The 23,306-nt window shown below is 38.5% G+C and overlaps 1 protein-coding gene and 1 pseudogene across 1 annotated transcript; both read left to right on the top strand.

Moving 5' to 3' along the window:
• Positions 1–316: 316 nt before the first annotated feature.
• On the top strand, positions 317–1,284 carry LOC104850974 (olfactory receptor 10C1). Its single transcript, XM_010608090.2, has one exon. It carries the CDS (start codon positions 328–330, stop codon positions 1,258–1,260), a length of 933 nt encoding a protein of 310 aa, XP_010606392.1. The 5' UTR covers positions 317–327; the 3' UTR covers positions 1,261–1,284.
• Positions 1,285–20,488: 19,204 nt separating this feature from the next.
• On the top strand, positions 20,489–21,431 carry LOC104850975 (annotated as a pseudogene).
• Positions 21,432–23,306: the final 1,875 nt, after the last annotated feature.

A 23,306-nucleotide genomic window follows, 5' to 3' on the forward strand; every position in this document is an offset into this window, starting at 1 on the left:
ATGAGCATGGGGATTTTCCTGGCTCTTGACTCCTCAAAAAAAGTGTGAGAGAAAATTCTGGTGCCCAAAACTATAGGGCTAAACAGTAAGACAAGGGTTGGCTTGTAAGATAGGAACCTGGACCTCCCTCCAACTTTGTCAGAAACAGAGCACTACCCAAGAAACTATTTTTGTGTATCAGTACTTAGTTCTTCCTTTGAAATGGAAAAAGTTTTGATTGGATAATCTCTAAATTATCTTTCCAGTTCCTTTGGTCCTGAAGAAATTGTGTAAGAGAAGACACCTGAAGAGACTTCTTCTGCCTTTACCCGCTGCTTCTGAGGAACCATGGACCCCTTCAACCACACATGGACCCAGACTTTCATCCTGGCTGGTTTCAATATCTCTGGGAGGCTAAGACATTTGGCTTTCTTGGGAACCCTGTGCATCTATCTCCTCACACTTGCAGGGAACTTGTTCATCATTGTCCTGGTTAAGGCAGATTCTGGGCTCTCCACACCCATGTACTTCTTCATCAGTGTGCTGTCCTTCCTGGAGCTCTGGTACGTCAGCAGCACGGTGCCCACCCTGCTGCACACCTTGCTCCATGGGAGTTCACCCATCCCCTCAGTCCTGTGCTTCACACAGCTGTATTTCTTCCATTCCTTGGGCATGACTGAGTGCTTCCTGTTGTGTGTCATGGCACTGGACCGCTACCTCGCCATCTGTCTTCCACTCCGCTACCATGCACTCATGAGCACACAGGTACAGAGATGGTTAGCTGGGGCCACAGGGATGACTGGCTTCTCAGCTGCATTTGTGTCAGTCAGCCTCACTGCCACTCTGCCCTACTGCTTGAGAGAGGTAGCTCATTATTTCTGTGACCTGGACCCCCTAATGCATCTGTCTTGTGTGGACACAGGCTGGCGTGGTCAGGTCTTTAGTGTGATGGTTGGCATCTTGAACACATGCCCTCTTGTTGTCATTTTAGGATTCTATGCAGGCATCGTGAAAACTGTGCTGAAGCTGCCCTCGGCTGCCAGTCGGGCCAAGGCCTTCTCTACCTGTTCCTCTCATATAATCGTTGTGACACTGTTCTTTGGTTCTGCCTGGATTGTGTATGTGGGGCCACCTGTGGTGCGTGCTGAGGGCAGAGACAAACTTATGTCATTGATGTACTCTGTTTTTATCCCTTTTTTCAACCCCCTTATTTATACCCTTCGTAACAAGGAAGTGAAGGAGGCTGTTAAAAGGATTGCTGAAAGGATGAAAGTTGCATGAAGAAATCCTGAGGCAATATAGATCATAGCCCATCCTGTAGGTAATTATAGAATTAACTAATTATTTTATCAATATCTCGTATCATATATGAATTACAGTGTAAGAGGTATGGATACTGGGAGTAACATAATATCAGGTATGTAGTGGAAAAGGAACCTATAAATATGCTAAAAGGGACCGATAAGTGAAGAAAAACAGCAACAGATAACCTGAGTGAAGTGGTAATTTTTAAGTAAACCTGAAATGAATGGCAATTGAATTTTGTTGAGAGAATTTGAAGAAATAAGGGTGGCTGTGGTGTGCTTAGGGCAGGATACTTGCAGGAAGATGCAAGAGGTACCGTGAGACACCTACAGAAACCTGCAGGAACACCTTGGATAAGTGTTCCAGGGTGCACTGTGATCTGCGCAAAGAGAATGAATTTGAGTGTCTGTGGACATCTGTGGCCCAAATGGAGAATTTATGCTCTAATCGGGAAGAGCAAGAGGTTGGAGACATTGGGAATCAATAAACTGGTTGATTCAGTTTTATAGAAACAAATCTTGCACTTCAAATTTGAAATAATCAGTTACTCCATCACTGATGGAGTCCCTGGTGTGAAAAATCATCTTTGGCAACAAAGATAAGATATGAAACGTGGGTATATTTTCAGTTTTCAGGGATCTTATGTTTTTTTGAGGAGGAAAGGAGGAGCATTTGAATTCTCCCTGTCTCTTTCTAACCCTCTTGTCCTACATCAAACAACAAGCAACACCTGAAACATTGCTCGCTAATGCCAAGGAAAAGAGGTTTTATAGTGGTTCTATATGTATCTGTAATAATTGAAGGTGATAGAAATTGGGAATGCATATATGGATTAAAAAAAAAAGGATCAGAAAAACAAAAGTAAGTGTCACAAAAGCTATGACATTGTCCTGTAAAACCTGAAACTTCACCTGAGTGTAATGACCCCAGTGCCCAGCTCTCCAGTACTTTTCTGAAGGATATTCAGCCTCCTTGCAGGGGACTGCAAAATCTTCCTCAAGGATTTTCTCTCTCAGGTTACCATTGCCACAGAACCTACTGAAAATTCAAAAAGAAAAATCCACTTTTGAAGTAGCAACCCTCTAAACAGCACTTTAAAATATGGAAAGCAAGAGGTAACTTGGGTTTGTGTTTCTTATTTTTGAATAACAATTTTGAAACACGGTTATGGTTTAAATGTGTGATATGCTCCAGTGGTTTGTGTACTGAGCACACGAACTTCTCAGTAGTTCATGGACGAGTTCCTCAGCAAGATGTCATGGTGTTTATTTTAAGGATTTGAAGAGAAAAGCTGTGCACAAGTATAATCTGCACGGGGTGACATGCATTAATGTTGGCTTCCATCTTCTTCAATATTCTTGAATAAGCTAAAGAATATTTCAGAATCTGAGGGAAGGTGTTAAATGTGGATAGGTTGTCCAACTTGAGGTTTTTATGTGACATTTTACCCTCCAGTGAATTTTCCTGGAACATTATGAAAAGATGTAGGGTATATTTTCTGCCCAAAAGTCTGGTGAATGCTAAGTAGAAGCAAAGCCAAATCAACAAATAAAATGACTCATTTTAATATTAAACCATAAAGATGAATCTTGCAGGGGAAGAGGAAACAATAAGAGTAGAGGCTACACATATTCTTTTCTTTAACAAGTCAAAGCAATTGTTGTTTGAGATCCAATGCCGGTACTTTCAACTCTTATAGTAATCAACATACAGCTTTTAAAACTTAGAAAAAAACACCATTTATAGCTACAGAAATTCCCAAAAGAAGACATTTTATTGAATTATTGAAATTTTGACTTACAAGGCACTGAACACATTAGCTGCTTAAAAATGTAATTCCTGAGTAGAAAATCAAGTGCACAGTTAGGAAATAACTTGAAAGATTATTAAGAAAGAAATTGGCCAGGAATGAGGAAGCACCAAGATTTTCTAACGCTTTCCTTTGTACCATAATAAATTTAGATTCTAAGTTTTTTCTTCCTTGTACCTAAAGCACAAATCCTGTGGCCATGAGCACCACACTGTAGGACTGAGGGGGAATGCAGGCTCTGGAGTCACAGACTTTTGAGTTTCGCTGGAGGGCTGTCTTATTTGTAGAGAGCCCTCATTCCTCTAGCCAGTGTGGCCAGCCAGGGAAGTTTCCAAGGCTTGCTTGGTTAACCCATTCATCTCTATTTTCCATTCCAGAAGCAGGACATGGGTCCATACTTCACAGAAGCATCCCATGTTCCTGCTTAATTCATTGATGCCTGATGACAAGGAGACTCATGATTGCACAGATATACCATTTATACACATATATTTTCATATATCCTTCATTTAATTAAATCTTCCCAGCAGACAAGTGGTTAAATATATTTCCCAAATCATCTAGTAAGTAAATGAAAGTCCATCCAAAATATTTAACTCTATTCAGAAAGAGGAAAGAAGGACATCATTTTTAAAACCAGAGGGTCTGATCATGAGGACAGAGTCCTCACTCACCCTAGAATTGCTGGCATCTGTGCAATTTTTAGAACCTATAAAAAACCAAGAGATAGACCATTTCTTTCACTTAAATCAGAGTAGCATGAAGAAATCTTGTAAATCATGTCTTATATGAGCTACACAGTCATTTTCAGAAAGGTGATTTGTTGTCTATAATCATGATGATCTAAAAATAATGCCAGTATTTTATAGCCAATGATTTAGTCATTTGACACACTTTGTGAAAAAGTTGAAAAATATCATTAAGGTTCTTCTAATTACAGGGACCTTGATTTGAAGTAAGATATATATATTTGAATCTTCTTAGGCAGATGCTAACCATACATAAATATTTTTATTTTAGTGAGAATGTGCATCATAGATCCGCTGAATGAGACAATTCCAAGTCAGGGTCTAACAATCTGTGTTATAATGGTTGGAGTGCAAACTGAAAACTCAGAACTGCTGACCTTATCTGACTGTTTGCTTGGAAGCAGGAACTGGACTTAGGGAACACAGTCCTTTGCTCAGCTCTTCTTCTCTGGGCCTCTGGCCAGGCTGTTTATGTTTTGTTCACTCTTCCATGCAGAAGTGGGTTGTGACTTCCAGGGCTGCATTTTGATAGGCTAGGAGAACCAGAAGAAAAATTATTACACTGTTATGATTTAAACTTCACTGACTCCATCAGTAGGTTACCCCATGGATGAGCTTTTTAACAAGGTGGGATCTTTGGAAATGAGCCTTAATTAGAGGAAGTAGGGCACTGGATTGTACCTTTGAGGGATTTATCCTATCCCAGCTTCAGCTCTTCTTTGCTCTCTGGCACTTTTCCTCTGTCACTGCTTTCGGAATGTCATGAAAGCAGGAGCTTTCCTCCACCACTCCCCTCTCACATGATATTTTTGCCTTTGAATCAGCTATACGTAGACTAAAACCTCTAAAACCATGAACCTAAATAAATCCTTCCTCCCAAAAGTTGTGTATGTCAATGATGTGTCCCAGAGTTGGAAAGCTGACTAAGAGAGAAGATTGGTAGGAGAGAAATGAGGGTAATTTTTATTATATATGATCAGGTAGTACAGAAAACTTTGAAGCTTGTTTCAGGAAGAGTTTGGGAAAGTCTGAAAAATGGTGCTGGTGAAAGCCTAGAATATTGTAAGGAGATACTGAGAGACAATTGTGGAATGCACTCAGATGAGAATGCTAACAGGAGTGGGGACAGTAAAGACTGTGCTCGCGAACTTTCAGATGGAAACGGGAACTATATTGGGAATTGGATTGCAGACTGTTGATGCTACATTCTAGTAAATAATTTGTCTAAATTGTGCTTATTTCTTAAGACTTTGTAAGAGATTGAATGTAACAGTGATGGACTAATCTGACATAGGACACTTCAAGGCAGTGCAACATTCAGTGTGCAGCATGTGTTTTACTGGGTGCTTCTAGCCAGATTCAAGAAGAGAATAAGGAACTAAAAACTAAGCAAAAAACTATTAAATTTAAAGCTGGGGCTATGATTGGTGAAGTTGCTGAAGAGATTAGCAACATTTTAAAATAAAGCCAACATTTTGCACCGAAGCAAAAAGATGCCTCAAGGAATTCTATACTCATTGCAGCCTCAAGATTATACAAAATGTTAAACTTTGATTTGAGAAGAAAGCTACTGGACTCCCTCAATCAATTAATTCCTCACGAGACCAGTTCCCAGGAGATTTGCTTCACCAAGCTAAGCCATCCAGGACATCCTGGAAGGTGGAGTAAGGAGGTTCAGTTAATGTTCATTTTGGATACAGGCATTGTATCCCCCTCATGGTGCTGGTTTTCCAGACACACAGAGAGCATTAGCTCATGAGTTAAGAGTTCATGGATGCTTTCACCCAGGTTTCAGAGGAAGATCTGGCAATATGTCATGGGCTGAATTCCTTGCTAGGAACCTCTGAGAGGGTAATGGAGCTGTGCAGAGGGAGGTTGAAGCTACAATGGAAACCCTAGGAATTGGGAGATGCCAGGAGGAATATGCCAATGAAAGCTGCATTAATTGATCAGAGCCAGTGCACTATAAAGGCCACAAGGGCTACCACTGGTAAGGCCATATGGATGGGGCTGCCCTTTGCAAATCACATCTGCCACCATGTGTCCCAGTTGCTGGACATAGAGCTGTGGGTCTTAATGTTTACCCTTTACCTGTGGCTTTTATCTTGGCATTGTGTAACTTTAAAAAAATTTTTTTACGGTGTCTCACATCTAAGAGTTTGCCTTGAGTCTCAGAGAAGATTGTGAATTTGGATATTTTTGCAATGCTAGAAGTGTTAGAGTTTGGAGAGTCTGGGAAATAGACAAGATATATTTTGCATTAGGAGGTGAACATGAGACTCTGAAAGACTGGAGGAGCAGGATATTATGGTTCAAATATAGAGTGTAATAATCCACTGATGAGTTTATTAGTGATATATTTGAAGGTGGGGCTATATTGGAGAATACACTTTTGAAAGGTAAATGTACCCCCAGGCTCTTCCTCTTGTTTTCTCTTCCCCTGCTCTGCTTGCTGGAGGCCATGAACTGGGAAGCTGCTCTCCTCTGTGCGCCTCTGCTGTGACGATTCTGCTTGGAGCCAGCTGAACGTGAACTGGGATTCTGACACCAGGAGGCCAAATAATTCTTTCCTCCTTTAAATTGTGCAAATCAAGCATTTCATTCCAACAAATGAAAATTGAATGCTAAATGTTCCTACTCTCAAAGTAAGTTGCTTGAAATAACTCCACTGAATAAACTACTAGGCACACAAATCATAAGTAAAACTATGAAAGATTTGAAGAAAATAATCAACAAGACCCACCTCCTGGAAGTTACATAGAATACACATCAATTTCATGCACAAGTTGAATTAACTGCTAGTGCATAAAACAAATCTCAACAAAATGAAAAGAATTATTATTAATCTTAAACAGATACTTGCTTCCAATAATAACATAATCATTGTAGAACTAAATAACTAAATTGAAATGTAACATATGTATATATTTTAAAACTTGTCTCCTATTAAAAAATTAAAATAAATTCCTGGCAAGAGTAATAAAAATAAGAAGGGGAGAGGAGTACAATTTTTTAAAAGAGTGAGGATAAAAGATTTGTATATCCTCATGCAAAGTTAAGTTTGAAATCAGAAAGATATTTTATTATCATGGAATGCCAATAAATGGAATTTTTAAATTGACTTAACTTATAGGGAAATTAAAAATTAGTCATATGAACTTGAAAACACACATAATCATGATACTATGTAATTAGAAGCTAAAAATATTCCCAGATAGTCTAATACCAAATATTAAGGAAAACAGTGCCTAGTTTTACAAAAATTCTTTGAGTAGAAACACAGGAAATACAAAAATTCATTTTATGAAGCTAGCCTAACACTGATTCTAAAATAAACATATAAAAAAAGAATTAGTGTGTAATCACATTCATTAATAAACATGTAAAATTCTCACCAAATACTGTACTTCTAGACCAAATCCAGTGATTTCTCTGAAGTACTTATAACTGAGTTCAGTTTATGTAAGGTTGGTTCAATATTTTACAAACAAGTAAAATATTTTACCTTACTAACACATTAGAAGAAGCAAGAAGGCATTTGGTAATGATTCATAATTTAAAAATAAGAAAATGAAATTGTAAATAGAAATAAACTTCTTTATTCTAATAAAGGGCATCTTTCAATCTTGTTTAAATCTTTCAATCAGTGTTAAATCTTGGGGAGAAGCACAAAAGGTGTTTGTTTTAGAACATGAACATCATAAAATAAGTGGCTAGTAAACTTCTATAAAATACAGCATAGAAAAGACTGGCTAGTGTAGCAAATAAGCAAAAAAAAAGTAGAGAATTTAAAAGTGTAAATATTGTAAATAAAAATGAAATAATCTATTACAATTGATGGCATTTATGTTGAAGTATAAATAACAACAAATAAATTATTGGAATGATAAAGCTTGATGTAACTCAATAGATAATAAATGAAGCTAATTGTATTACTGTAGAGCAGCCACCACAAGAAAATGTAATTAAGGAGATAGTGTTTATAATCTATCATCTATCTATGTATTTATGTGTCTGACCTAACAAGAGAATTTCAAGTCTTTTTGGAAATTCTTAAAAATTTCTGTTTAATATTATTACATAAGATGTATAAGTATTGAGATAGACCAGACTTGCAGGTGGGGAAATAATTATCAGAAAACAATCTCATCTCTCTAAATGGGTTTATTTATGAAACAAAACCTGATGGAAAATTCTAAGAGTGGTGTTCTTGGAAATTTTACAATTTTTTTCTGAATTCTAACCGAGAGGATGGGAATTGAGCTGAAAACAAGAACACCAGAAACCAGACTACTTTTTTTTTTCTTTTATTGAGTTTATTGGTACATTTTAGGTATACAACACAGCCACATTCATTATTGGGATCTTGTACCTTTACATGACAGGTGGTCTTGGTTCTAATGTTTCCCTTTACCCCTGCCCTCCCTTCACCCCCTCCTCCCCTCCCCATTCACAAACACTTTATTTCCATTTTTTCATTTTCTCATATTTTCCCCCTTATTACCTTTCCCCTACCCTTCCCACTTTCCCTACACCTTTAGCCCCTTTCTTCCCATTTCACAATGTGAGTTATCTCATTAGGATCTTATGTACTATTCAGTTTATTCACACCAGAGAAATTAGACTCATTCATAGGACAGTGGATACATACTGAGGATATATCCCTAAGTGAAATAAATACGTCACACATGTGTAAATACCAGACTACTTTTATTAGGGGGTGGGGCGTAGAGGATGGGGTGCTGGGCTGTGTTAGACAACGGTGAGAGCAGTGGGAAGGGGCTGGCTGGGTGAGGCAAGGGGTAATAAGGTTGGGGGAAGTGGAGGTAGATATCTGGCTGCAGCCAGAGGTAAGGTTTAAATCCATTTGCACCTTTAAATTTCCTGATGGGAAAGACTAGAAATGGGAGAGCTTTGTGGTAGCAAAGTTGGGTCTTTGTTTCCCCAGAGTGATTTATTACCTGCTGGGAAGAGTCATTTAGGATGTGGGGTTAGGGCCATTTTATCTAGCAGAGGACTCTATCACTAACATATTCATTACATTCAAGAAGATAAAAAGAGGTGGCACATGGTGTTGATGGAAATTTCCACTCAGTATAAAGTGACCAACTTACTTATAAAATAATTTGTTATACTTAGTGAACTATGAAGGTGACACCATTAAAAGAAATGATGAACTGAACTTTGGTTTATATGGCAAAATAGAAGTTTGATTCTGAAACTTTAAAAAATGGCCTTTGAGAAACAGAATAAAATGGGCCATTGAGGATGTCAAATCCATATGAAAAAATTAAAGGTACAATGAAATTAAATTCCTAAGCAAGAGTTTATGGTTTATAAAAGATTCAATATTAGGTTCAGTTTAAAGAATGACAGAAACATTTAAAATTTTTTCAAGATTGCTAGAAAGTTAATCAGAAGGGAGAAAGTAGAGATGCAAGTCTCTAGAAAATAGAAGCTGTTTTGAATATGTGTTCATTAAGCAAGGACTGTACTACTTTTAGATACCTCTGAAATAATTAGCCACAAATACAATTTTTGAACAATTCCTAATTTTTTAGGTTGAATATACTTCATGACATCCTCACATCTACTACCTGATATTTTACAACTTATGACAAACATAAAATTATGGGCAAAACTGTCCTGAATCCTTTGTCTTGAATATATAGGAGGAAAAAGAAAGAGATGAATTCTGTGGATAGGACAGACTGCCAAGCAGAGACAGCATTCATCTTATCTAATAACTTCATTTCAATATGGTGAATGTGCACAGCTGTCCAGTTTACATTGTCTCGTATAATAATATTATTGTATGCATTTTAACAATGATCAAGAAAAGCACAAAATTTTCTGAGAAAAATTGAAAGCTCAATGTACTTTAAACATTTCTTTCAATTATACTTTATTTTGGGGGCTAGGGATTTAGCTCAGAGGTTTTGCTGCCTGCCTCACAAGTGCAAGGAGCTGAGTTTGATCCCTGGTACCAAAAAAAAAAAAAAAAAAAAAAAAAAAAAAAAAAAAAAAAAAGAATAGTAACGACAATTATACTTTATTTTGCTGAAGCAAGCATGATGCAGAACTCTAGAAACACACATTTAACTTATACATTGAAGCCCTAAGAAGAGAAAACTTGAACAGGAATATGTATGATCTCTTTTTGCACTTAGAATTTTTGGCTGGTTGAATACTTTCTGCCAGAGAGAAATCATTTCAGGAATTACATCAATGGAATGATTTTCAGAACAGTAGAATGAGAGAAATTTTATTCAAAATAAACTGTATGTGTGTGCTTGCGCATGTGAGTATATGCATGCGGGGGGCTGCTGGACTACAGTCCTGGCTCCAACTGTGGTTTGTAGACCGCATAGGTTCTGCAGTGTGGGTTTGAGTGGGTGTGATGTAACAGAAGTGTAACACACTCTATATAGATACATACACATATATATGTATATACATATCAGAATATATGTATCCTCTTAATCTATTAATATGAACAAAGTTTACCTTTTTATTGTGCTTGTTAAAATTTATCTAATTTAAATAGAAAATATAAAAAAGAATAAAAATATAAAACAATAAAAGATCCCATTCTGTTTTTATAAATAAAATTCTATCAGAGCACAGCAACATCCATTCCCTTAACTATTGTCAGTGGGCACACTTGGGCGAGGACAGAGACTGTGTAGAGCCCAAATTGACTCCATTTTGAAAAAGTTACTCCATTCTGTGATCAGGTCAATGCCCAGTTACTAGAAAAACCCCAATGCGCCCTTTTAACCAAATTACAAGCTAATGCTAAATAACAAAGGGCCTAGGAGACAGTGCTCTAACCCCCTCCCATTGAAACCATAGCTTCGACCTTTGTTCTAACCCTGGCTTAGGCATGTAAGGCAATCTTGTACTGTTTGAAGTCAGGATCCTGACTAACGTGTAAGTTAGTGGTTCTAGACATAGAGACCCCAAGTTAATTGTCAAACTGTTTGCTCATCCTGAATGTCTTGGTGGCCTTTGAGCCATCCTATAGGTATCTGTTAATTATCAATGTGTGACTGCTGAGTACATGACTGCTGACCACCAACTCAAGTCAGCAGACCTTTGTCCCCTGCCTGCATTTTCAAAATGTTAACTAATCAGGCACTGATTCATCTAGAAAGCCCCTAGATCTGCTTCTTTGCCAATAAAAAGCCTGTTTGAAACTGGGTTTGGGGCTCTTGGTACGAATCTGCTACGTCGGTGAGGTCCGGGAGACCAGGCTACAGCTTGCAATAAACTCCTCATGTGATTGCATTGGACCAGACTCCTTGGTGGTCTTTGGGGATATCACTATCTGAGCACAACATTTGGGGGCTCGTCTGGGATCCCCAAGACCTCAGTACTCGACCCAGAGGGGAACGACCAGTCTGGATGAGTAAGGGTGTGATTTTCATTGTCTCTGTGTTTTGTCTTCTGTTTACTCTTGTTTTCTTTCTTTCACAGATCTAATGAAAGAGTCCTTGCAAGGAAGTTTGGGGGGCTGATTGTGGGTCATGGTGGATGCGCTATACGATGTCCATCTTGGAAGACATTCCGTGCCCCTCTGGGTCGAATGCAGCATTCATGAATTGAACACAGGTTTTTTCTTTTAAGGCAAAGTGGGTTGCTCCCACACTTCGGGGCTGGTGCCCTTCGAATGAAGAGAGTTGCCTTAGTTTCAGTCTCATTCGCAGATTGAATGAGGAATTTGCCTTAGTTTTGGTTTTGTTGTTTCGTGGTTGTTTGTGTATATTTGTTCTCTGTTTTTCTTGTGGTATTACAAGGACGGATGTGGACAAAATGGGACAGACTCTGACGACCCCTCTCTCCCTGATGACTAAACATTGTAAGGAGGTTGAGGCGTGGGCACATAACTTGTCTATGGAAGTTAAGAAAGGAAAATATCAGACTATGTGTGACTCAGAATGGCCAACCTTTGGGGTCGGATGGCCACTAGGTGGCACTCTAGATTTGAAAATTGTTCAAAAGGTGAAGAAAATTGTTTTCCAGAGCCATCCTGACCAAATCCCTTACATTGTCATTTGGAAAGATTTGATAAGCAACACACCTTGTTGGCTAAAACCCTTTCTGTTTGCCTCCACAGCTGCCAGAGCCAGTGTTGGTCTCAGATAATCCTAAAGATTTGATTGATCTGTTAGAAACTGTGCTTTTTACCCATCAGTCCACTACAGCAGAAAGAGAGAAAATTCTAATCGAGTCCAGGAAATTAGTTCCTGGGGATAATAGGAAATCTACCATCAATCTGGACCTTGTTAACCGGTCCTTCCCTTGTCTAGGCCAAACTGGGATTACAACACAGCAGAAGGTAAGGAGTGACTCTGGGTTTACCGCCAGACTCTATTGAGAGGTCTCAGAGCAACCCCTAAAAGGCCCACTAATTTGTCTAAAGTCGATGGCTTACAGCAGGAACCAGATGAGAGCCCTTATGCCTTTTTAGAAAGGATCCTGGAGACCTTCCATAGATACACTCCTATGGATCCAGAGGCCCCAGAATCCAAGGCTGATTGCAGTAATGGCTTTTATCAATCAGGCTGTCCCTGAGATTCAAAAGAAACTCCAGAAAATAGAAAGGTTAGACGAGAAAGTGTACAAGATTTGATGATGATAGCGGAGAGAATATATAACAATACAGAGATGGCAGAAGATCATAAGACCCACAAGCTAGCGCAAGTTTTAGTAGTAGCCACCATAAAAGAACCCAAGGAACAAGAGAAGAGATTAAAAAAGCTGGCTGGAGATCAAGGTAAGAGAGAGCCACACCGCCCCATCTGGATAAAGATCAACGTGCCTATTGTAAGGAAAAAGGCCATTGGGCAAGGAATTGCCCCAAGAGGCCCCAAAGAAAGGCGCCCATTCTGGCAATGGGCGAAAAAAAAAATGTCTAGGGGAACGGGCTCAGAACCCCTCCCTGAGCCTAGGACAACTCTTAAAATGGAGGGGATAATAAAACAGCCCCCAGATGGATGGCTAACCAACGCCCAGCTGACTCATTACCAAGGCCTCCTCCTCAATCCTGCCCGAGTTATTTTTCAGCCTCCAGCTGCCTTAAACCCCACCTCCCTGCTGCCTGACCCAGACATGGACGCTCCACTCCACGATTGCAGAGACATACTGGCCCAGGTACATGGCATCCAGACGGACTTGAGAGACCAACCATGGCCAGATGCAGAGCTGACTTGATACACCAATGGAAACAGCTCTATGTGCAATGGACACAGGTATGCAGGGGCGGCGATGATGTCGGAGGCTGAGATAATTTTGGCTGAGCCTCTCCCTGCTGGGACCTCAGCACAAAGGGCAGAACTTATAGCCTTAACTCAGGCTTTGACTTTGGGAAAAGGGAGAGAACTAAACGTCTATACAGATAGTAGATATGCTTTTGCCACTGCCCATGTCCATGGGGCCATATACTAGAAAAGGGGCAATTGACTGCAGATGGAAAGACTATTAAAAAAAGCAAGTTTGGCTCTGCTAAAGACCCTATGGCTACCTAAGAAACTTGCCATAATCCACTGCCCAGGCCATCAAAAAGGCGACACGCCCACAGCTAGAGACAACAATCTGGCGGATCGAGCTGCCAGGGAGGCAGCCCTCCGCCCGAGATTCTGGCCTTACAATTTCCTGACCCAAGAACCTCAGCTCTCCCTGAAAAAGGAGAATATTCTCACTCAGACATGATGTGGATCAAGCAGTTACCCGCAGCTCAATTGGTCAAGAGATGATGAAAAGTGGATGATGGAGCTGTCCTCTTACCCAAAAAGTTAGGGGACCACTTGGTCTCAAATCTTCACTGCTCCACCTACATGGGAGAAAGAAAAATACAAGAACCGATCAAGCGGTTTCAAGTCAAAATGAGAAATATCTCCTCTAAGGCCAAAGAACTCGCCTCATCCTGCAGGGTCTGTACAATGACCACCACCTGAGAGGAAACAGACCTGGAGCCTACTGGGAAATGAACTTTACAGAGGTAAAGCCAGAAAACTATGGTAATAAATATTTACTAGCATTTGTAGATACTTTCTCAGGATGGACAGAGGCTTTCCCCACCCAACATGAGACTGCTGAAATGGTGACAAAATGGTTGCTGGAAGACATCCTGCCAAGATATGGGTTCCCGATGGCTTTGGGGTCTAATAATGAAGGGGCATTTGTCTCTAAGGTTAGCCGAGATTTAGCCCAGGTATTGGGGGCCAATTGGAAATTACATTGTGCTTATCTCCCCCAAAGTTCAGATAGATAGGACAGATAGAGAAAATGAATAAAACCCTAAAAGAGACCTTGACTAAATTAACCTTGGAGACTGGCGGTGATTGGGAGTCACTCCTCCCCTTTGCGCTGTACCGGGTACATAACCGTTCTCATAGGTGGAGATTGACCCCTTTTTAAATAATGAGACACCCCACCTTTTGTTTGTTTTGGGTCACCGGACAAGGGAATATCTAACGGTCGTGGGAAATGCTAATACTAAACCAACTATTCTTAAGTGCATAATTCAAAATTTAGATAAAGATTTTATGGGGAACTATAAGATAAAACTGCAACCAAAAATAGTTTATTCTATCCTCTATTCCTATTTCTCAAAAAAAAATGTTGGAGATACTTGTATTTTCTTATGAGTGTACACAGGCACTTTAAAATAATAGCTCCGTAGTATCCCACGGCATCTTTAAGTTCACTAGCACTCTGTGAAAGGACTTTTGTGTTGTTTCTAGCTTTAGCTATTACAAGTGTTATTGGAGAGAATAAGCTTGTATATGCATCCTTTACTGAATATTACACACAAATTTCTACAAGTGGGAACCCTGGGTCATGGTACAAAAAACTGTGGTAAATTTTCCTTAATTTTCTTCAAAAGTAATTTTATCATTTAGCTCTCTGATCAACAAGGAATGAAAATGTATTTCTCTATAACTACTTCAATTGTGCATGCATAAATGTTTAAATACTTATAAATGTGAAACCTGAGACATTAGCTCTACTGTAGTTTTAAAATTCAATCTACCTTATTATACTTGAGGTAAAAATTCTAGTTTAATTTGCAAGGAACATAGATTTTTATATTATCAGCATTTTAGATGGTCTATCTCCCCTCTCCCACCATACAGTAAATATCTAAAAAGAAAAAAACTATATTTTATACATCTCATCCAAGTACCTAAAATAAGATATGGAGAAAAATAGATATTTAGAATTTGTATTAAGTAAATGAATACATAAACAATTGTGAATTTCTTTATTTCTCACATTATTTTAATCGTATGTGGTGTTACTTTTTTCTAACCCTTAAATCGTACTTTTAAATGTTTTACATATAAGTACAGCATAATAAAAATGTTTTTAAAAATTAATTTGAATGCTACATTTTTGGTATACGATATAATGGCTTTAACCAAAGGAGATTTGTACCTTTATATAATATGTCTTAGTTCTAATTTTACCCACTCCCCTCCCTTCCTTTCAACCTCTCCTCCTCTCCCTATTTACAAAGGCTTTGTTTCCATTTTTTCATTTTCTCATGTTAATTCCATCTTGTCTTTCCTTTTTCCTACCCCTCAGAATTCCCCACCCCCATTGCACCTTTTCTTCCTATTTCACATTATGTATTATAAATTTTCATCCTTATTTACACTTTCAGTTTCTCACACCAGAGAAACTGTTATTTACACGTGTGTGTCCTATTTATCTCATTTAAATGTATCACCTTAATGTACACCCATTTAGCTATAAATAACTCTAATTTCTCGCTTTTTTGTGGCTGAGTATTATTCCATTTTATATATTTTTTAAAAAACACATTTTCTTTATCCTGTCTCAGGTTGATGGGCAATTATGGGCTGTTTCTAAGTTTTTGCTATTACAAACTGTGCCCCTATAAACATGGGTTTATATTTTTGGGAAATGCCCCTCACGGGAATAGCTGGGTCAAATAGGAAATGCAGTCCTAGTTCTTTGAGGTATCTCTGTATTGATTTTTATAGTGGTTGTACAAGTGTATACTACAACCAACAGTGGAGAAGGGTTTCTTTTTCCCACAACCCCATCAGCATTTATCTTAGATGATTTCATGGTAACATCCATTCTTTCTGGGGTGAGGTGGAATCTCTGCATTGTTTTCATTTGTCAGCATAAATATGTCTTACTTAAGCTGTGGGTGTTGCATGTTTTGTGCTGGTCACAAGAGTGACTAAGACATGCAGTATGAGACCAAAACAAACAAACAAACAAACAAAGAAAAAATTGAAGGAGGAAGCATGTGGGTATAATCTACCCCAAATGCTTTCCACCTACTCTGTCTGGAGCTCATAACAAAGTCTATCAGTATATGAGCCTGAGCTGCTTAAACTGATCTGTGTGTTCCCTAAAGCCCCCTCAATTAACAAACATCAACTTTGGTATATTTATTTTCTGCATTATTTTGTCTGATATTGTAAATATAGACTTTTATTCACAGCTTTATTTGAATATACTATTTACTATTTCCTTGCTTTTTTCTAGTGTTATAAAGATGTGAACTTACATTTGTACTCTCTTCCTTTTTAATATAAGCACAGGAATAATTTGTCCTGTAGGTATTACCAGATGAGGAGTCTTGGGAAATTCTTGCCAAATGCTTGTTGTCCTGAACAAAGAATTACAGGAGACACACAGAAAAAGTAGTACAATGTACATTTACTGAAGTTAAAAGACATACACTCTGCCCAGTGAGACCTGGCCTGTGAAGAGACACACAATAGCCACAAAGATAAAAGAAGCAGACCTTTTGTACCTGGAATTCCTGAATTGGCTTCTCCCTCCTGTGCATAAGGTATTGGGATGCTTGTCCTATCAACAACTCACATGACCTGGTACCAGATTTAAACTGTCATAGAGGAGACTTGATTGACTTCAGGCCTGATGTGAATGAAGTATTGAAAATAGCACTGTTTTTTGTTTTTTGTTTTTTGTTTTCTGGTTGGTTCCACATACAATGCTCAGAAGCTGCAGAGTCATCCTGCATCTTGTGTTGTGCACACGGGCCCTGGGTCTCCAGGACTTTGACAGATTTTGCCCAGTTGTTTGGCTTAGCCTTAACTTCTTAGCTCATAGGTACACTTTCTCCTATGTTTTCCAAGCCTCACTGGATGTATATTTATTGTCTTAATATTTATTAATGTATATTGTTGGTAGTTTACTTTTCAGTGTGTTATGTGACTTCAAGAGATTTGAGAATTATTTTATATTTAATCTTGAATCTGATTTAGTCACATGGTTATGCCACTTATGCTAAAGGTTCAGGTATGAACTTTTCTGAAACTTGTGTTAGGTCTCCACACACAGTTTTAAAATCAATTTTATTGGTACTTTTTAGGTATGCAATGTAATGATATTAATTATTGGAAATTTGTACCTTTACATAACCTATCTGGGTTCTTATTTTTCCCCATACCCTGCCCTACCTTCAACCCCTCCACCCCTCCCTATTTACAAAGACTTTTTTCCAATTTCTCATATTAATTCCATTCCCTTCTTTCCTTTCCATACTCTTCCCATTCCCCTCCCCCTTTGCACCTTTCTTCCTATTTCACATCTTCTATTAAACCTTTTGATCCTTATTTACAATTTCTGTTTGTATGAGTATTCTATTTTATTAAATTTTATCTTTTTCTCATCACTAAGTGCAATCCTATCTTCTATATCTGAAGTTCTATCTTCACATTTTCTCATTCTGTCGCACAAATTTTCAATGGAGTTTTTAATTTCCTTGATATCTGTTTGCATCTGGTTTTTGACTGCAATTGTTCTTCTCAAGTAATTATTTACTTGAGGCTTTTAGAATTTGCTCTTTTTTTCTTACTTCCTTCTTGAAAAACAGTAAATGCTAAATAAATATTCTCCACTGAGGCAATGACATAACAATTATTGCCATTGATTGGCAGCGACTATACTAGGACCTTACTTGGAAGTCTAAATTCTTCAGTAATCATTCTACTTTAATTGATTCTAGATGATATGCATGATTCCCACACTCAGGAATTGATGTCAGATGAAAAGTCTGCTGAAGGATAGAGTGCTGAGCACTAGAGATGACACAGTTTGTATGACGCCATTCACACACACAGAGAATCATATTCACACATACAAATGATGTGGAGAGTCTGTTTTGAAATCCAGCTTACAAAAAAGGAATGTAGAAGTACAAATGTGGTGTTACTATATGGAGGAATGAAAACAGAATTAATGCAGGCAATCTGAGTACAGCCCAAGTATTCATTTAGCATCTAGACAGATCACTAATCTATCCAGATCCTAATATAAAGATGAAGACAAGGGACATTATGGGGGTTGGGAATGTGGAAGTTGCAGTTATGGAGAAAAGGGTAATATTAATATAGTTATCAGAGAATAAACATGTTTCCAGAGGAAGTAAACTATTTGGTAAATGTTAGGTAAGATTGAATGAGTCTAAGATTTTGTAAATACTCCAGAAACTTCCCAATATGAAGTTACATTACCACTTTCTGAAACAAGTATTATTTTTTCTTCTGGCTCAAAAATTTTCACCTGTCAAAGCTTTTCCAAAGTAATCTCAGGACAATCAATGTATTCTTTCTATGTAAAATGATCAGCTTGTTAAAATTTTATGGCTACTTCCTGCTTAAATTTAATTTAGGAACTTCACTGTCCCTACTTATATCTCTGAAAATAAAGGTACTAGGGAATCTATGAATACTTTACTTCAGGCAGATAAATGGTCTTATGATATGGTTTCTTGGATTCTATATCCATCCAAATCCACCCTTAGAGACATAGTCAGATGCTAACATGAGGACTTTCAATACATTTTCTAGGATCTGGATAAAAACAAATGCAATCATGTAAAAGTTACTCTCATGAGGATGCATACATCACTGAACTGTTACTGATGGTAACATCACCATGGATAAGAATCTTTCTGATGGAAAATTAGAACACTGCACCAAGAACCATGTTTAGATATTTAAAAGTAGTGACAGGAATAAGGAATAAATGACAGAGGATGACGTGGAGACAGGGTGGTGGTAGTCAAATGAAGAGGGAGGACCAGCAGAAAAGAAATGGTAGTACCTTTGTGAAATGTGGTCATGGGGAAATGAGGTTAATAGTTATAAATGAGAAATCTTGCAAAGAGTATTTTTAAATGATGAAGTTCACTTCTTGGGTGCCTAAGTATTTGTTCATACATTCATAAAGATATACAATATGGACTGTTCTTTAAATGGACAGTTCTATAATAACTAAATAGTTCCCCATGGCTTAGATGAAGCCGTATTCCTGGGATTATATTCTGCAACCCAAAAATGAGATTTGCAGCATCAATAACAGTGATTTACAAAATAAAGCTTAATTGTTTTACTTTTCTGTGCTCAACTTCCTGCCCCAGAGAGTTGTACTCTGTCAGTTGGTTTGTACAACCCAGGGAACACGGAGCCCTGGGAGATCTACATTTCCTGGAACATGAAACTTAATGAGGGTAGTGCCTTGGGGCATAATGGAGACCATGGAGAATACAACAAGCTCTATTGTTATCACTCAAGTAATTGGCAGGGTGGTGCGGAAGAGATGAGTACTGAAGAAGAGAAGTAGGGGTGGCTTCTGTCTTTTCTGAGAGTGGTTTATTGGGCTGTTGAAAGAAAAATCAAGAAACAGAGATGTAGACCACTCATCCCCAAAGTCATCTAATAAATATCTTTGGATAACGTTAGAAATTTACAGACGGACTTACAAGAGAATTTGCAAAAATCCACTTAAATTCTTTGTTTTATGAAAGAAGAAGTTGAGGTAAAGTGTAGAGAAATGGTCAGACTCAATGTTTATTCTGTGTTATTGGTAAAATATTTTACAAAGCTAATTGTCTTACTCAGGTTTTGTTATACTACACTCCTTGATCTACAAAACATGGTCTTTCTTCATTTTCTCCTATTCCAAACTGCTTTAGAATTATTCACACGTCTCCTTTCAAGATTCTGCTGCTTAATATTCCCTTTCTATTTATTGATTTTTTGACCCATTTTACAGTTCTAAGTTTTGATAGTTTTCAGGAGTGTATCCACATTTCTTTTGTCTGCAACTTTTCTTCCTTAAGCCTTCAGTGAGAACATTGTTGGTTTCCAAGAATGCTCCCTGAAGCAACCTTAGCAGTCAATTTAGAGAGCATGTATCTTCCTTTCCCACAATATAGTATGGCAGGCTGTTGAATTAAAGTAAGTGGTAAAGGAGAATACCTGAAATTGTGATGAAATATTTCACTTGAGAATGTAGGAGAATGAGCATGGGGTCTTTCCTGACTGTTCTTACCTGGCAGAAAGTGTGAGAGGAAATTCTGGGGCCCAAGACTCTGGGCTAAACAGTAAGACAAGTGCTGGTCTATAAGGTAGGAGCCTGGACCTCCCTCTAAATTTGTCAGCAACAGAGCACTACCAAACAAACTTTTATTGACTTGTAGTACTTAGATCTTCTTTTGAAATGTGAAAAGGTTTCATGATAATGTCTAAATTAGCTTTCAAATTGTTTTCATCTTGAAGAAATTGTATGAGAAAAGTTATCCCAAACAGACTCTTCTTCTGCCCTTACCTGCTGCTTCTGAGGAACCATGGACCCCTTCAACCACACCTGGACCCAGACTTTCATCCTGGCTGGTTTCAATATCTCTGGGAGGCTAAGACATTTGGCTTTCTTGGGAGCCCTGTGCATCTATCTCCTCACACTTGCAGGGAACTTGTTCATCATTGTCCTGGTTAAGGCAGATTCTGGGCTCTCCACACCCATGTACTTCTTCATCAGTGTGCTGTCCTTCCTGGAGCTCTGGTGTGTCAGCAGCACGGTGCCCACCCTGCTGCACACCTTGCTCCATGGGAGTTCACCCATCCCCTCAGCCCTGTGCTTCACACAGCTATTTTTTCCATTCTTTGGGCATAACAGAGGGCTTCCTTTTGTGTGTCATGGCACTGGACCGCTACCTCGCCATCTGTCTTCCACTCCGCTACCATGCACTCATGAGCACACAGGTACAGAGATGGTTAGCTGGGGCCACAGGGATGACTGGCTTCTCAGCTGCATTTGTGTCAGTTAGCCTCACTGCCACTCTGCCCTACTGCTTGAGAGAGGTAGCTCATTATTTCTGTGACCTGGACCCCCTAATGCGTCTGTCTTGTGTGGACACAGGTTGGCGTGGTCAGGTCTTTAGTGTGATGGTTGGCATCTTGAACACATGCCCTCTTGTTATCCTTTTAGGATTCTATGCAGGCATCGTGAAAGCTGTGCTGAAGCTGCCCTCGGCTGCCAGTCGGGCCAAGGCCTTCTCTACCTGTTCCTCTCATATAATTGTTGTGACCCTGTTCTTTGGTTCTGCCTGGATTGTGTATGTGGGGCCACCTGTGGTGTGTGCTGAGGGCAGAGACAAACTGATGTCTTTGATGTACTCTGTTTTTATCCCTTTTTTCAACCCCCTTATTTATACCCTTCGTAACAAGGAAGTGAAGGAGGCTGTTAAAAGGATTGCTGAAAGGATGAAGTCTTTGTTAAAGAAACCCTGAGACTGTACAGATCATGGTTGATCCTGTTCAGAACTGCAGAATTCACTTGTTAGTTAAGAAAATCAACTAATTAATTCACCAATATCTCATATCATATATTAAATACATTGTAATATGTATAGTTTCTTGTATTAGTATATTTTGAGGAATGTAGTGGAAAAAGGAACACACAAGGGACCTATAAGTTAAGAGAAACAATGACAAACAGTGAAGTGGTAATTTTTAAGTAAACCTAAAATAAATGGCAATTGAATTCTTTTGAGAGAATTTGAAGAAATAAGGGTGCTGTGGCATTGTGCTTAGACAGGATAGTTGGAGGAAGGTGTTGATGTTACTGTGAGATACTGAAGAAAACCACAAGGACACCTTGGGTAAATGTTCAAGTTTGCACTGTGATCTGTGCAAAGAGGATTTATAAGAAGGTGAATTTTAGTGTCCCTGGATATCTGGAGCCAGAATGGCGAATTTATGCTCTAACAAGAACGAGCAGGAGGTTGGAAACAAAGGGACCCAATGAAGTGCTGGTCAAGATTTATAGAAACAAATCTTCTACTGAGAATTTGAAATAATCAGTTTTTCAGCTATCACTGATGGACACCCTGGTGTGAAAAATCATCTTTGGTAACAATAATAAGAAACGTTTGTACATTTTCTGTTTTCAAGGAGCTTAAAGGTTTTATTTGGGGGGGTGCTTCGATTCTTCCTGTCTCTCATTCTCCTCTTTCTATCCCTCTTGCAAACAACAAGCAACATCTGAAACATTGCTGTCTAATTCAAAGACAAAGAGTTTTCATCGTGGTTCCGTGTGTATCTGTAATAACTGGAGGTGATGGAAATTGGTAATGAGTATACGGATTTAAAGAAAAAGAGCAGAAAAACAAAAACAAGAACCACAAAATCTACTACATTGTCCTATAAAACCTGAAACTTTACCTGAGCCTAATCACCGCAGTGCCCATCTGTCCAGTACTTTTATGAAGGGTGTCCTCAAACTACAGTCATGGAAGTGTAAGTTCTTCCTCAGGGATTTCTGTTTCAGGTTACCATTGCCACAGACCTACTGAAAATTCAAAAGAAAAAGCCGTTTCTTAAGTAGAAACTCTCTAAACAGCAGTTTAAAATGTTTAAAGCAATAGCACACTTGAGTTTTGTGTTTCTTGTTTTGAATAACAACTTTGAAACATGGTTATGGCTTTAATATGTGATATGTTCTAACAGTTTGTGCACTGAGCACATAAACTTCTCAGTAGCTTCTCCCATTGACGAGTTCCTCAGCAAGATGTCATTGTGTTTATTTTAACAATTTGAAGAGAAAAGCTGTGCACAAGTGTAATTTGCATGAAGTGACATACATTAATGTCGGCTTCCATTTTATTCGCTCTTCTTGAGTAAGTTAAAGAATGTTTCAGAATCTGAGGAAAGCTGTTAAATTTGGACATGTTGTTTAACTTGAGGTTTTTCTATGACAAGATAGACTCTAATGAATTTTCCTGGATCATGATGAAAAAAAATCTAGAGTACATTCTCTGTTCGAAAGTTTGGTGACTCTGAAGTAAAAACAAAACCAAAGAAACAATAAGACACCTGATTTTAATATTAAACCATAAAGATGAATCTTGCGTGGGAAGAAATAACAGTAAGAGCAGAGACTACACATGTTCTTTAACGGGTCAAAGCAAATTGTTCTTTTGAGACCAAAAGTCACTACTTTCAACTCTTATGGTAGAACCAACATACAGCTTTTGTGGCTTCCTTCAAACAAACACCATGCACAGCTAGAGGGATTCCCAAAATAAGGCAATGAATGAACCTTTGACTTCAGTAGCAGTGAACACACTCGCTGCCCCAAATCTGTCTTTTGACAAGAGAAAATCA

The sequence above is a fragment of the Fukomys damarensis genome, unplaced genomic scaffold, assembly GCF_012274545.1.
Source record: "Fukomys damarensis isolate Sample0158 unplaced genomic scaffold, DMR_v1.0_HiC HiC_scaffold_19, whole genome shotgun sequence".
NCBI classification, from domain to species: Eukaryota; Metazoa; Chordata; class Mammalia; order Rodentia; family Bathyergidae; genus Fukomys; species Fukomys damarensis.